This window comes from Macrobrachium rosenbergii, chromosome 43 (genome assembly GCF_040412425.1).
Source record: "Macrobrachium rosenbergii isolate ZJJX-2024 chromosome 43, ASM4041242v1, whole genome shotgun sequence".
Classification (NCBI taxonomy): domain Eukaryota; kingdom Metazoa; phylum Arthropoda; class Malacostraca; order Decapoda; family Palaemonidae; genus Macrobrachium; species Macrobrachium rosenbergii.
In genome coordinates, this window is record NC_089783.1 from 14,876,689 (window position 1) to 14,891,536 (window position 14,848).

General features: G+C 40.6%; 1 protein-coding gene across 27 annotated transcripts in view; it reads left to right on the forward strand.

The window, feature by feature from the left end:
• Positions 1 to 14,848, forward strand: part of LOC136828590 (zinc finger FYVE domain-containing protein 1-like) — a 126,672-nt gene that overhangs the window by 88,874 nt on the left and 22,950 nt on the right. For all 27 annotated transcript variants that reach the window (XM_067086609.1, XM_067086619.1, XM_067086626.1 and 24 more), the window contains 4 exons: positions 4,637 to 4,848; positions 6,177 to 6,374; positions 9,714 to 9,826; positions 10,030 to 10,183. In XM_067086609.1, the coding sequence (XP_066942710.1) occupies positions 4,637 to 4,848; positions 6,177 to 6,374; positions 9,714 to 9,826; positions 10,030 to 10,183 (677 nt within the window). The remainder of the gene's footprint in view (positions 1 to 4,636; positions 4,849 to 6,176; positions 6,375 to 9,713; positions 9,827 to 10,029; positions 10,184 to 14,848) is intronic.

Here is a 14,848-nt window from a genome sequence, read left to right on the forward strand (position 1 = left end):
AGCGATCCCTCTCAGGTGCCCGTGGTCTTCGTTTAAGCACCCATCTCTTCGTGAGCGCCCGACGCCAGCTTACGAGTGTCCGCCGCCAGCTCCTGAGTGCTTAGCACCAGCTGCCAAGTGCTCAGCACCAGTTGCCAAGCGCCCAGTGCCTGCTTCCAAGCACCCAGCGCCAGCTCCCAAGCGCTCGGTGCCAGCTTCCGAGAATGCCTGGCACCGACTCTTCAGTATCTATCTGCTGCTCAGAGCGCCAAGCACCGTTTCCGACCGCAGGTCTCCTAGCCTATGCCACTCTCCTTCAATATTTGTGGGCAAGCTTTCTTACCTTTTTTGGCTCCTGCTAGCCCCAATCTCTCCTACCTCGACTTTCCTAATGAGGAGCCATCCAGATGACAGACCTAGGCTACCCACATGGTACGTTCCTCATCATCTGGGAAGACACGAGATTGAAATTTGGTTTCTAATAGAGGGAGCAAGGTAAGACTTCCTTCATTTTTCCTCCCTCACGCTTAATCCATAGGAGGTTTCTTTCCTATGCTGCCGGGAAGCTCCTTCTCCCCGACACTCAATGTTTTTTCAGTGAAAATTGTTTTTTCATCGGCAGAACTTGCCTCCTTGTCAAGACCTCTTTGAGATGTTTGCAACTTTCAGTTTCTGGGACTGGATGGTGAGGTGCTATAGAGGGATGAATAAATTTGTTTTTATTTAGCATTTCCCAACGTTTTGTGAAAGAGAGAGAGAGAGAGAGAGAGAGAGAGAGAGAGAGAGAGAGAGAGAGAGAGAGAGAGAGAGAGAGAGAGAGAGAGAGAGAGAGAGAGTGTAATTGTCGTTAGTGAGTGCTTCAGTTGTTGGAAGAGGGATGAGGTCGTTAGTTTGTTTACGGCGCTGTCTGTCTGTGGAATATATATGAGGATTTTTCGGTTTTGGAGGCAGTTTTGAGTCAGAGCTAGTGCCGGTCAGTCGTTTTTTTTTGGTCTAAAACAGTTTGTTTGTGTGCTGATGCAGAGTTGTTGTTTTTCCTTGTTAGTGTGCTGTTCTTGTTGCTGTATGTTCGTGAGTCGTGTGTTTTTCTGTTTTGGTTTGGTTTGTGTGGTTTTGTGTGCTGTGTTGGCGACCGTGGACGCCTTACTCCATCTTCCAGCAACCGAGGACCAGGGTGAGTGTTGTGTACTGTTTTTTTTGTGGTTTTGAATTCTGCCACAGTGCTACTCAAGAAGATTGAAGATTGCAATAAACTGTGGAGTCTTTGCCTCGGACTGGCTAGGAATTCTTTCTCATGCAGACAAACCTTCAGGGATAGTTCTCTTGAACTTGCGTCTCTTTTCTCGCTGGAGGTTTTGAAGGAAAGAGATTTTTGATGCTCCCGTTCCACTAAAGGAGTCACTCAGACCCAGAAGTCGGACTTTCAGTAGAAGTTAATGTAGGATCTTCATGCGTGGGAACAGGAAGAAGTCACAAGGGGCTAGGTCAGGGATGTACGGTGGGTGTTGTACCACTTTCATTCCCCTGTCGGCCATCCAGGTGGTCACCAGCGTTGACTTGTGGCATGGGGCATTGTCCTGGTGGAACCACCACTGACCACTCCTCCACTCCTCTTCGGTCAGAACTGTCTCTACTGTGCCAATACTAATACCAACAGCTTCAGATAGCATCCTCACAGATATTTGACGGTCTTGCATCACTAACCTGTGCACTTCCTCAATGTTTTCCTCCTTGTGTGCACTTTTCGGTGCTCCAGATCTGGGTTCATCCTCAACCTGTTCATTTACGTCAGAAAATCTGCTAAACCACCGATAGAAACTTGCTTGGCTCATCTGTTCATCCCCATAGGCCTCCTTTAACATTCCATAAGCTTCTTGTTTGGTTTTCTTAAGTTTAACACAAAATTTGATGGCGTAAAGTTGCTCCATGTTTCCCTGCAAGTGTTCACAGATTGGCAAACCGGGTCAGACTGGTTCCACCACATTCACTGCTGCACTCAGACCTACAAATATAGAAAGTTGCCAGTTTGTCATTTTATAGAATATATGTATGTGTACTTCGCCATGAAATAGTATTTTGATCAAATCATATTTAGTGTCTTGCCTGACATTTTCTCATTACTTATTGAACATACCTCGTATATCGAAACTTGAGTATGTATGTATTTATTGTGTGAGTGTGTTCCAGTATGAGAGCGTGTGCCTCTGTGCAGTTTTCAATTTCATTTTCATTCATTCATCACTATATTGAATGATCTATTTGGTCCCAGTGCTAGGCTTCTAGCCTAGACCTGTCATCTCATCCAAACCCTTCGGGCCAGCCTTATAAGAGCTGATAGTCAGCTCATTGGTCTGGTTAAACTGTTGTAATATTAATTAATTATTAATCCCTTTGCCTTGCATAGGGTGTTGAGCCCTAGGGGAGCCTGGGAGTACTGTGTACTTGGAGTGCCCTCCAGTTCTTTTTAATAGTTGGGTATTGGTGTCTCTTGATATTGTTTGGTGGTTTTGGTAACTGTATATTTGTTCTGGTTGTTTTGTATGGTACTGTGCCCTGGCCAGGAGCAACTTGTGTGCTTTGCTAGCCATCAGAATTGGTCTATTGCTGCAAAATACCCACTGAAGTAGTAGGCGCCCCAGGTTATACCGCCTCACCTCTACACGATAAGATGAGTGCCAACCAGAGGTAGTATCTACCTGCAGCAGCTCTCTTATCAGGTAAGGAAACAACAAACATTGATTCAATGTTAGAACATTTTTCTATTCTCAAATTCATTACCTTTTTTAATGGTTTGGGGTAGATATGTCCATGCTTCCCACCTCCTGTCAACGTGGGAATCAGCTATGTAATTACTGGGTAAGTTACATAAAAATTATATTTTTATAATAAAATAAAGTTTTGTATATACTTACCCAGTAATTACATGATTGGAGCCCTCACTCCTCCCCTCACACGGACATAAGGGCATAAACAAATTGAGCTCTTTGCTAAGTTGTTTCTCTCTCTACCCCAAAAGTTGGCGGGGCATGTCACCTACCCCAAAACAAACTAGCGCGACCACGAATTTCAAAATTTTGGCTGCTGAATTAGTGAAACTAATAGCTATGTAATTACTGGGCAAGTATATATAAAACTTTATTTTATTATAAAAATGTCATTTTTGTGATTGTAAAAAGAGCACATATTCAGCAAAATACCACTATCAACATAACTACCTGAGGTTTTATTGACATATTCATATCAGCCTGTTTTGTAGAGCCTTTGAAATCATGGTTTATGAGTATACTGGGGATAGTAAGAGAAAGGATTAATAATACTTTACTTATGAAAATGCAAATACAGCTAAGGATGCTTTTATTTTGACTGTCAAAGAAAATAAAAATTCAGAGTATAGGAGTGAATCATTATAAAAAATGAGCTAAGCTTGTTGAGCTCTGACTGAACCATAGCTTCAATATGATCTATCCAGGTATTGCTACAAGGTACTTATTACTAATTCAGCTACAGGTATGATTTTGATCACTTGAAATTTTAAGGAGTTTAAAGTAATGGGAAAAGAGCATTTAAGGTTCCCTTCAATTATCCCCAGTAAGAGATAATATTGAAGTCCTGAGAGGACCTTGTGTGGATAAGATGTTGATATCAGCCGAGGAGAGGATATTGAGCAGGTACTTGATACAGTAAGCGACTGGTGTAAAAGGTCATGGGGAAATACTGAAAGATTTTAACCCCTTAGGTGCTTATAAGTTTCTAGCGTAGACTAAACTGTTGTTACAAATAATCTAACTGATAAGGAAGGAAGTGTTATGAGTTGAGGAGTAATTGTACTGTAAGGTTGTTGTCTCAAGACAAAATAAATAATATACAAACAGAATACAATTAGAATAAACCAAATCTGGATTTAGATCAGTGCAAAGAACTTTAGGAATTGAATGCCAAAGAGTAGAATGACAGATGTTTAATTGAAGAAATTCAATAGAAAATTTTAGAAATTGCAAATTATATCTGTGTTTGGAAGGAACACAGGCTGTTATTCAGAAATACTAGGAATAGATCTGGTAATGTGTAACTTGAGTCAAAGCTACATCAACAAGGTTAGACTAAATATATGAATATGTTATACTAAAAAATAACTAATATATCACATGTATGGTTAAGGGGAAGGTGCGGGAACAATAAATTAAGGTGTTACTGTATTTATGTTCTGAGGAATGTAAAGATATATGGTAGGCCATCAATAGAAAGTTTAGACAAAGTAAAATATGGGGTAATGAAGAATTAACAGGTGTAGCACATATGAAGTCTTTTTCATTTAGTCATTTAAATTTAAGCAGTACAGTATAGTTATGGGTACATACAAGGAAAACTAACAAGAAGAAGAATGCTCCAGTTGAACTTGAGCGTAAGTTTCCATGCATAAGTCACTTGTGCTCTGATGAACATTTAACTTATGTATGACTAAGATTTTTTCAAGAAGTCTTATCTTAGTGGGCATAAAGAAACATTGTGTAGTTATTCAGGTGAAAGCCCAAAATAAATGAATTTAGAAATCATATTTATGCGTTAGTTAGTTGCCTTGAATACACTGGGGGACTTTTCTTGTCACAAATTTAACTGTTGTCTTCTTGATTAATGCCTTTGACAACATTACTTGCAGATAAAGGTCAGACTCCTGAGGAGCAGCTCAAGGAAAACTTTGTGAAGTTGAACTTCAAGATTGATGCATTTAACAGCTTACATTATATTGGGGAAAACTTCAATGGTAGTGAAACAAATTTCAAGAGGCTGAAAGAAGCTATTTTTGAGGAATTGCGCAACAATGGTGTTCGGTCACCAAGGCAGCCTAAGATTATTCTTGACATGTTGGAGGTGAGGTTATTCTGGCAATGACTGTGCTGTTTTTCAGGTTATTTTTGACATGGGTTAGAAATAAAAGGTAGAATTCAACAGTGTCTTAATTTTTTTTTTTTTTTTAGATTTGCTGGTATTTTGAATGTTTTAGGTCATAATTTCATTTGCAAACCTCTAGTTTCTATTTTGCTACTCCCCTTCCTGTCACACCCCAAAATTTAAGAAACTGTTGGGGGACGGGCTGCGTAGCCCCCTTTGGAGAAATCTGACTTTCAGTGGTGTAAATATGGAGATATGCAAGAAAACATCCCAGTGATTTCAGTAAAAATATTGATTAGTAACAATTTGCAAAGATAACGACAAGAACACTTTCTCAGCATGTTCTCCTCTACTGATGAATCAAGAATTTGTATTGTGTGGGTCAATGAAATTTAGTGGAAGGCAAAGTCATATGATTTTCAGGTCAGTGTCATTGACATAACAGTACTGCAAAGATAAAAGCAGTGTCTCAAAGACCATCAACTGTATTCTTCATTATGCTGTAAAATATTTGAGAATTGAGTGTTCTTAATGCTTGAACTTGGTTCAGGCTAACATTTCTCTGGCTTGCAGTGCACTTTCTCTCATTAAGGCATGTATATAGGTTTTGTGTGTTCATTGGCTGGAGCGGGCTTTGGCTTCAAAATTGAATAAATTCAAATCCCTAAAGTAAAATAGTATAATCCACTATATTTGGTATCTTATATGTATACATAATCCGTGCACATACTCTTGTAAATAATACTGTTTTACTTTTAATTGTTAAAGCAATAGAGGGATTAAACTTTTTCGGGGGTGGAGACTAAAAATAATAGAAGGCTTTTGTTCCAAGACTGTCAAGAGAAATTGTAAATCCAGAATTACTGTATATACAGTAAAGAATATAGGTTAATCAACTCTCTTAAATGTGAATTCAGCTAGAGTTTTATTAGTTTCAGTGAGTTTCATTTACTGGACAAGGATTGCAACTAAGTTGGTAAGGAGCTAGTTACATTGTAGTAGTAGTTTTATGTCATGACTGTACGGGAGTTGTAGGATGATGTCGATGGTAACAGGTAATAATGAAGACTATGAAGAATATTCATGTTCTGTGAAGATGAGGATAAGATGAGACCCTTTTTCTTGATTGTTAATCCTGGTATATTGTTTGAGATACAATTAAAATCCTTAAGCTTTATGATTACTACTATCTTCATTGTTAGAGGAAGTGAAACCAAATACTCCGACAACTGTATGTGAAGGTTATGTTGCCCATCTGTTGTTCAGTATGCTGAGCGCCCTTGCATTCTAACACTTCTCATTTTCAGGCAATAAATAAGAAGTTTAGTGGGCAAATCCACAGTAGTGAGCCAGCATTTCCTGATGAATACTTCACTTGCACAAGCATATGCACAGCATGCCAAGCTCGATGCTGTCTTTTCATGAATCATGCATTCCATGATGAAGGACCGAAAGAGCATCAGGCAGAACGATCATGTAAATATCACCATAATTTTGAAAATAAGGTGAGTTGTATGGTATGAATAGTTTTTCCATACATTGGGAATTTTTGACCACTTGTGATCTCTTGTTTTGATACTTGAAGTAAGCAACAGTTTAGATAATACATACTGTAGGTATAAATGGTGATTATGTTTAACTCTGTATCTTTTGACGTATATTTTTCTGCCATACTGTGCTAACTTTTATCTTTTAATGTGCACTTCACAATTTTTGTTAAGGTTGGAAAATTATCTGGATGTACCATATTTGCTGGCATATTAGACTCACTTTTTTAAAATTTTAAATGTACCAAAATACTACCCTGCATCCCATGCGGCCATATTATAGATGGGAGACTGAACACTTGGCCTAACCTACAGTGAGCATACTGAGTAGGCACAAAAATTGTTGCTAATAATAAAACATTGAAAAACTAGCCTAACTATTACAGTCAATTATGTCTCTGGAATAAAGTATGAAATCATATGTAAATTTGCACTTGCCTTTAAAGGAAACTAAATAAAGCTTATAGTAAATAGACAACATTTATGTGTTACCACGACAGGTCACCAGAGTGGTGCTTTGAGTTTGTTTACATCCACTCATTGTAAATGCCTGACAGGCTAACTGCCAACGCATCGTAAACAATTTTTTCGTAATTTTGTGATAGACTGATAATTCAGCTTCTTTTCAATATTTTATTATAAATAACAAACTTATGAAAAACTGCTTACAATACGACAGCAGTTAGCTTGTCAGCCACTTGCAATGAGTGGATGTAAACAAGATCAGAGCACCTGCCTGGTGGCCTATTGTGGTAACACAAGCGTTGTTTATACATGCTAAATTTCATTCAGTTTCCTGTAAAGGTGAGTGTAGATTTACATATGATTTCATACTTTATTCCAGTGTAACTCTCACAATATTGTATTTCGTACACAGAATCAAACATTTCCCCCTACAAAATCACTTTAAAGTATCTTTCAATAAATGTATGATGAAACATACTAAAATTGTTTTTTCCACAAAATATCCTTGTAAAATAGAGGTGCGTCTTATACATTGGCAAATAAGGTAATTGTTTTAATGCATAGAAATCTAATAAAAAAAATGTTTCGTACAGACTCTTTACATGTTAGTGCCCACATTCATGGTGTACAAAAGCCATAAACACTTAGTCTTGTTTAGCAGACAAAAAAAGAAGAGCAATGGTATCCATGCGCACACGCTTATGGATCTAGGGGTCCCCAGCGGTAAAGTGCCTCACTTTTTATGTAGTCTGGGCCATTAACTGCAAGAAACTGGCAAGGTTGGGATTTTATTAAATAATGAGTTTGTATGAAAATTTTTTCATAGAAAAATTAAAATTATTAAGAAAAAAAAACTCTACATGAGTAACTCAGATTAAAGGACAGTTGAGAGATCTGGCCTCCTGAAAAGTAACAAAATCCATTAAGTAATGAAGATGCAAGAATCAGTAGTGCAGGCCAGTCTGGTAATTGTGTGGAAATCTTTTTGCATGTCGAATTATTTCATTGTAAGTTTCAGGGGCATCTTGTAAGCTGTTATTTTCAGTAGTGAATGCAACAATACTGGCAGAAGTAATAAAATATGAAAAAGGTACTAAATATATTGCAGATGAGTGAGCTACTTTTCTGTGGGTCCAGGATTGCTATTAAAAAGGGGTCCTATTAGACTTGAAAATTATTTGAAAAAAGGCAGTTGTCTTTATATGAATCTGTAAGGTAAGTAGGTGAAGGATATATCTTTGCTGAAATCCATGCCAAGAAATAGAAGTTTGATCATTTTAGGAGAAGTTTTGGACCTCAGAATGTAAAAATTACTAGACCAGTAGCTTCTGCCAACCAAGAGACAGCTAAGGAGTTTCTGAATGTCACAAAGAAACTAATAGAGTAGCAAGAATATATACCATATAGGTATTCAATACAGATGAAACTGCTTTGCTTTTAGCCAAGAAGAGTCAAGCACTAGGTTTTAAGGCAAGAAAAGAGAGGATGGTGCTGTTGTTTTGTGTTTATGATAAGGCAGGTCTAATTTATAAAGCTGCTAATGCAGAGCCTTGAAGGGAAAAGATGAATCCCAACTACCAGTATTTTGGATACATGACAAAATGGTATGGACCAACAGAATACTTTTCCCAAGATGGTTTCATTGGTGTTTTGTCTCTGAAGTCATAAGATACCTTGCCAGTAAGGGATTAGCTTTTAAGGTTTTATTGATACTGGACAGTGCCGCTGGCCACCCAGAATCCCAGGAGTACAACACCAAAGATGTCAAAGTCATCTACTTCCCTCAATGCAACGCCTGTAATCCAACCTCTAGATTTGGGTAAGGATGTGTAGATTCACTACTCTCGTAGACTACTTGTATGATATTGACCTGTCAGTGATGCACATATTGAAAGTGAATGCAATGACAGTCAAAGCAGTTGCACCATACAAACCAGTTTTCAAAGAAATGAGAACGCAAAGATATCTAACAGAAATCACAGTGTATTTCATGGAGGTCAAACCCAGAACCCTGGCTGCTTCTTTCACCCTTTGTGCAAGTGTGGTAATTGTATGGCAAGAATTGCTTCAGCGTATTAGTGTTGTCATTTTTATTATCATTATTGTTCATTATCACAGATTCATTGTGAATGACTTGAGTGGAAGTGGTACAAAGCACAGTATTAGGACTTACAGTTTTGATGGGTTGAGAGTTATTTGAAAAATTTGGGTTGTCATGGAGCCTAGCACCCCAAAAACCCCTGATTTTGAGGGACAAGTATTTTTATAAAAGATTTTGTCAATTTGAAAGTAAAGCATTAAGAAAAATGTTATAAGTCATAACAGGATAGAGTGGGGGACAGTACCATAAGGGAAATTACAGAAGTTCTGTCTGCAGATGAGGTAATGATGAAAAAAAGATGGAGATGACTTGGCTCTTGCTCTGCACAGCCCCTAGGAGAATAACATGTGATAGTGCCAATTGGGCTCCTGTGGGTACCAGAAGAGTTGGATGACCCAGTCCTATTTGGATAACTATGAAAAGGGTAGCTGGAGATTGTTCAAGGCACACCAGGAAAGAGGTGGTGGTGGTGGTGGTGATGGTGATGTTGAGCAACAGAGGTCTTGCATCATGGGCATGGATTACTATATTAATATGGAAATTTATTTCTCATGAGCTGTATAGAAATGGGAATCTGAAAATGTTTAACATGTGAAGTCTGACATTTGCAGTGAATTTATCCAGTGCAGAAGTTTCAGATTATTTTTTTAGAGAAAGCAGTTACAGTACAAGCTTTTTTGAAACTTGCTGGTAGAGAGTATGGGTCTAAATTTAATTTTTGGTTTTTTCAGATTTATATTTGTAAGCGATGTAGCAGTGAAGGTGAACGTAGAATAGTAGTCCCAAAAACCTCTTCATCTAAAGACAACACTTGGCTTGGACTGGCCAAATATGCTTGGTCAGGGTAAGTTATTACCTAATAGCATTTTGTTATTGCTGTAAAGTTATGGTAATGGTTTTTGGAACAGAGTTATACAGTAATTTATTTTATTCAATTTTGATGATTTCAAATGCTGTGATACTTTGAGTGACTTGCTTTTTGTCTGTCAATATTTTCTAATTTTTCTTTGCTCATCATACCAGTCTTGTACATTTGTTTTTCTGCAGGTATGTTTTAGAATGTGAAAAATGTGGGATTCTGTATCGGAGTCGTCAGTACTGGTATGGAAATGAGTCTCCTGACAGAAGTGTTGTTAAAGAGGAGTATCAGCATGTATGGCCTGGAAGTGTTGTAAGCAATGCAGCTCATGCTGGTAGACAGGTGAGGTTGACATTCTACTGTTGTCGAACACACCAGTTGTTCCTACGTGAATACAAACCTTTGGTCTTTACATAAGGACATTACTTGCAGCGTGAGCTGGGAATGGCTTTTTAACTTTTAGACAAGGTGGTTAACTACTGACGGTAGGGGTGGAAGCCCCCCCCCCCCCATACTCGTCGGTACACACCCACTTTGCTTTCAGCTGCCGCCAAGTTTAGAGGTCTTCTCTGCCCGACTGACCGTTTGATTTTTCAACCCTTTTGTTTTTGTTTGTGATTGTGATATATGAGTTTGTTGTTGTTTTGCTTATATACATATACAGGCAGTCCCCATTTTATGACGGGGATTCCGTTCCTGCGCCACATTGTAAGCTGAAAAATCATCGGAAATCGTAAAAAATCTTAAGAAAACGTATTGAAAACGATGTAAACTGCATTTCTATTGAATTTTTCACCAAAAAACCTCCAAATTTTTATTATTCTGCCGTTTTGTAGCCATATTTCTTCCGTTGGATCGGTATCGTAAGCGTCGTAACCCTGGAACATGCATCGTAAACCAGGAAATAATTTCTGGTGAATATACAGGCAGTCTCTGGTTTACAATGGGGGTTCCATTCTGACGTCGCGTCGTAAGCCGAAAATCATCGTAAACCGAAATAATCGTGGAAAATCATAAGGAAACCTTACTTATAATCCTTTGAGTATCTTTTGGGTATCTTGTAAATAATGTAACCTGCATTTTTATTGAGTATCTTTTGGGTATCTTGTTAATGATGTAACCTGCATTTTTATTAAGTCTTTCATAAAAAAAAACCCTCCAAAATTTTACCATTCTGACTGCCTCACCACTTATCTACCAGAAAAACACTTGGAATTTCACAGAACTACAGTGCTCCCCCAATTTTACTTTTAAGTATCATCCTACATCAAATATCCCAGAGAGAGAGAGAGAGTTACATTGGTAAGCAGTTTTATGATTTCAAGGGATTTTAATTCAATTTTTATCGGTACTTTGCTGTGGTTACCTTAATATTAATGTTTTAAAATTAGTAAATAATTTTTTTTATGAAAAATGTATTTAGTCATGGAAATAAAATAAAATTCAGTAATTAGTGAATATTGCTCTGTGAAAAAATCCGCGAATGTGAAGTTTCTTTCGTCATGTGTGTTGGACCAAGTTATCCGAAATATTACCATTGAGAATCGTAAGCAAACTTTACTTTTAATCCTTTGGGTGTCTTGAAAACAATGAATCCTGCACTTGTATTATTTTTTCATAATAAAAACCCTCCAAATATTGACCATTCTGCTGTTTTGGATGCATATTTCTTCCGATCGTCGTCGGACTGGCATCGTCTGAAATACCGTCGAAATTCGTAAGAAAACCTTACTTTTAATCCTTGGGGTGTCTTGAAAACAATGTATCCTGCATTTATATTGGGTTTTTATCAGAAAAACCTCCGAAATTTGACCATTCTGCCATTCTGGAGCCATATTTCTTCTGTCAGATCGGCGTTGTCAGCATCGTAAACCTGGAACATGCGTTGTAACCCAGGAAATAATTTTTTTATGAATATATTTGAAAAGCGTCGTAAACTCGGAACGTCGTAAGCCGAGCCCGTCATAACCCAGAGACTGTTTTTGAAAAGCTTCATAACCTTGGAACGTCGTAAGCCGGACCTGTCGCACCCGGGAACTGCCTGTACTGCATAATGTAAACCCATGACTTATCTGAGCCTGGGGAGAGGAAACTTTTGGGTTTTGGATGTTGCCCTGGTAACGAACTTAAACTGGTTTCTCGCCTTGTTTTAGTAAACCCTCAAACTTTGCTCTACGATGGTCTCCTTTCACTCAGAGGGGGAATTATCCTTGTTGGGGTGAAGGGAGATTGCGTTCGTTAACCCAACTTTGTTTAGGTGCTGTGGAGTCCTAGGGGCTTAGGAAAGATACGGGATCTCTTGCTAGCGGTACCTATGGTACTGCAACTCCCCCTGACTATAGTATGGGAGCTTCCAATGCCTATAGCGTGGGTGCTTCCAATGCCTAGTGCATGGGAGCTTCCCTTTCCTATTGCACATGAGTTGCCAATCCCCAGGGTTCCATGGACCCCTGGTCCCAGGAGTTCTTTTTCCCGGAAGTTCTTTTTCCAGAGTTCTTTTTCCCGGAACAGTAAGGGTCCTTGGTCTACAGACCCGGTCCACTCACCCTCCTGTTCCTTTTGCGGGAGAGTCGCAGAATGTTGATGGGCCAGCAGTAGAAGTCGAAGAAGAGGAATCAAGAATTATCGTCGTCACCTTTGTCTTTATCTTTGTTGTGTGCTGTCACTTCTTCCCTTTCTTTTGCTGTGTGCTGTCACTTCTTCCCTTTCTTCTTTTAAGGCTAGCAAGCTGAGGAAGAAGAAGGCTGCCTCCTCCAGCTGTAAGAAGTAGGGTTCCTGACAGTCAGCTCTCCTCCACGGAAAAGGCTAAGGGATCTCGTTTGCACTCCCGATTTGTCTTCAGACACAGGAGCAACCGCTGCACGGGGTTCCATGGACTCCTGTGGCACCAGTACCGGTCACAGGAATTCACCTTCCCGGACCGGTAAGGGTCCTTCTACTACTGCATAGGGTTCCACAGACCGCCATGGCACTGATACTGGTCCCGGGAATTCACCATCCTGGGCCGGTAAGGGTCCTTCTACTGTTGCACAGGTTCCACGGACCCCCATGCCACTGGTACTGGTCCTGGGAATCCTTCCTGAACTGTTAAGGGTTCCAGGTGTACGGACCCGGGCTCGACCCAGTGAGGGGGAGTGAGTGTAGAGCGTGCCGGTGCTCAGTCACCCCATGCCCATTCCTGTAGGGAATAGTGCAAGGGTCCTGAAACAGTGACGGATCAGTATTAGAAGTCAAAGAAGAGAAATCGAGAATCATCTTCATTGTCTTCGCCTCCATCTTTGTCATGTGCTGTCATCTCCCCTCCTTCTGAAGCTAGGAATGGAGGAAGGAGGCTGCCTCTCCCAACTGAAGAAGTCTTGTAGGGCTTCTGACAGCCAGTCTTCTTCCACCGAGAAGGGTACGGGATCTCTCTCTAGCGGTACTATGAGTACTGCAGCTCTCGGTTTGTTTGACTGGCATGGGAGCAACAGCTGCCTGGGGTTCCACGGACCCCCAGTGCAGCGGTACTGGTCCTGGGAATCCTTCCCAGTCAGGTAAGGGTCCTTGGTCTATGGACCCAGACCCTACTAAGTGAGAGAGAGTAAATTCAGAGCATGCAAGCAGTCACTCGTACACTTCTGTAAGGGAACGGTGCAACGGTCTCAGATTACTGGTCTGCTCACCTGGGGAAGGCAAGAGGAGATCCCCCACCCAGTCTTCTTCTACTGTAAGTTCTTCGCTGGGTGAGCGGGTTCCGTTCTCAGCTACCACTCTGTTGGTCACGAGTTCGAATCTCTGACCGGCCAGTGAAGAACAAGAGGAATTTGTTTCTGGTGATAGAAATTCATTTCTCGCTATAATGTGGTTCGGATTCCACAATAAGCTGTAGGTCCCGTTGCTAGGTAACCAATTGGTTCTTAGCCATATAAAAATAAATCTAATCCTTCGGGCCAGCCCTAGGAGAGCTGTTAATCAGCTCAGTGGTCTGGTTAAACTAAGATATACTTAACTTTTTTTTTTCTTCTACTGTAGTACGTCTTCGGCCTCCAGCAGGTACGATAAGGGTGCTAGGTATCTCTCACCTGTCCCCTCCACCTCCTTGGAGTTTTCCAAGAACTGGGGAACAGGCCTGCCTGTTCCCCAGGGTTTGGGACCGGGAGCATTCACTCTCCTTTCCTTCCCGGCCATGGAAGCATAAACTCCGGATTTGGTCCGCAGACCGGACTGGTTGTATGCTCGAGTGGTAGAGAGATCACCAGGGGACTGGCAGAATTTTCAGAGATTGTCCGTTTGATATGGCAGTTTAATGATCTTAAGGAAGAGACTATGGGTTTCCCTGTGGGCCGTTCATCAGCTATCGAAGCTTTTTGGGGACCCCAAAAGGAACCCAAAGTCTCGATGGACTTGCCACGGTCGTGACTTGCCAAAGGGGTCTTGGGCCAGGTGAGTTCTCATGTGTATGAGCAGGACAATTCACTTAGACTTAGCCTGTCATGCACACTTCCGCAGCCTCTCACTCACCAGAGGAATGCTTCTTTATCTCAGAGAGTCCTTTGCCGACCAAACAGGTTGACCCAGACCTGGTTCGCATGTGACTGGGTCCATCACTGGACCGCCTCCATGCAGAGGCAGTTTCCCTGTCGCAGCAGGAGGCAGCAGCATTGGAATCAACTGCCATGGCAGCATTCCAGACAATCTCCTGGATAGATCTTTGGTCCCTTGCAGTGGCCAAGATCACTTCTTCCTCTTCGTGTTCTCGTAATTTCGAAGAGGAAACCACATCCAGGAGACTGATGTTGTCTGGAGGTAGAGCCATCTCCTACCTAGCCCACCAGACAAACAACCTGTGGGCGAACCTGGTGCTCAAGAGGAGTCTCTCTAGGAGGTACCACGGTAGAGAGACTGTCTTGACTCAGGTCACCAAGTATGTTGGTTCTGAGTCAGCTTAGGTACTCAGGAACGGACCGGTACAGTCAACCCCCGCTATATTGTGGTTCAGCCTTCGCGGCTTCAGTTAATCCCAGATTT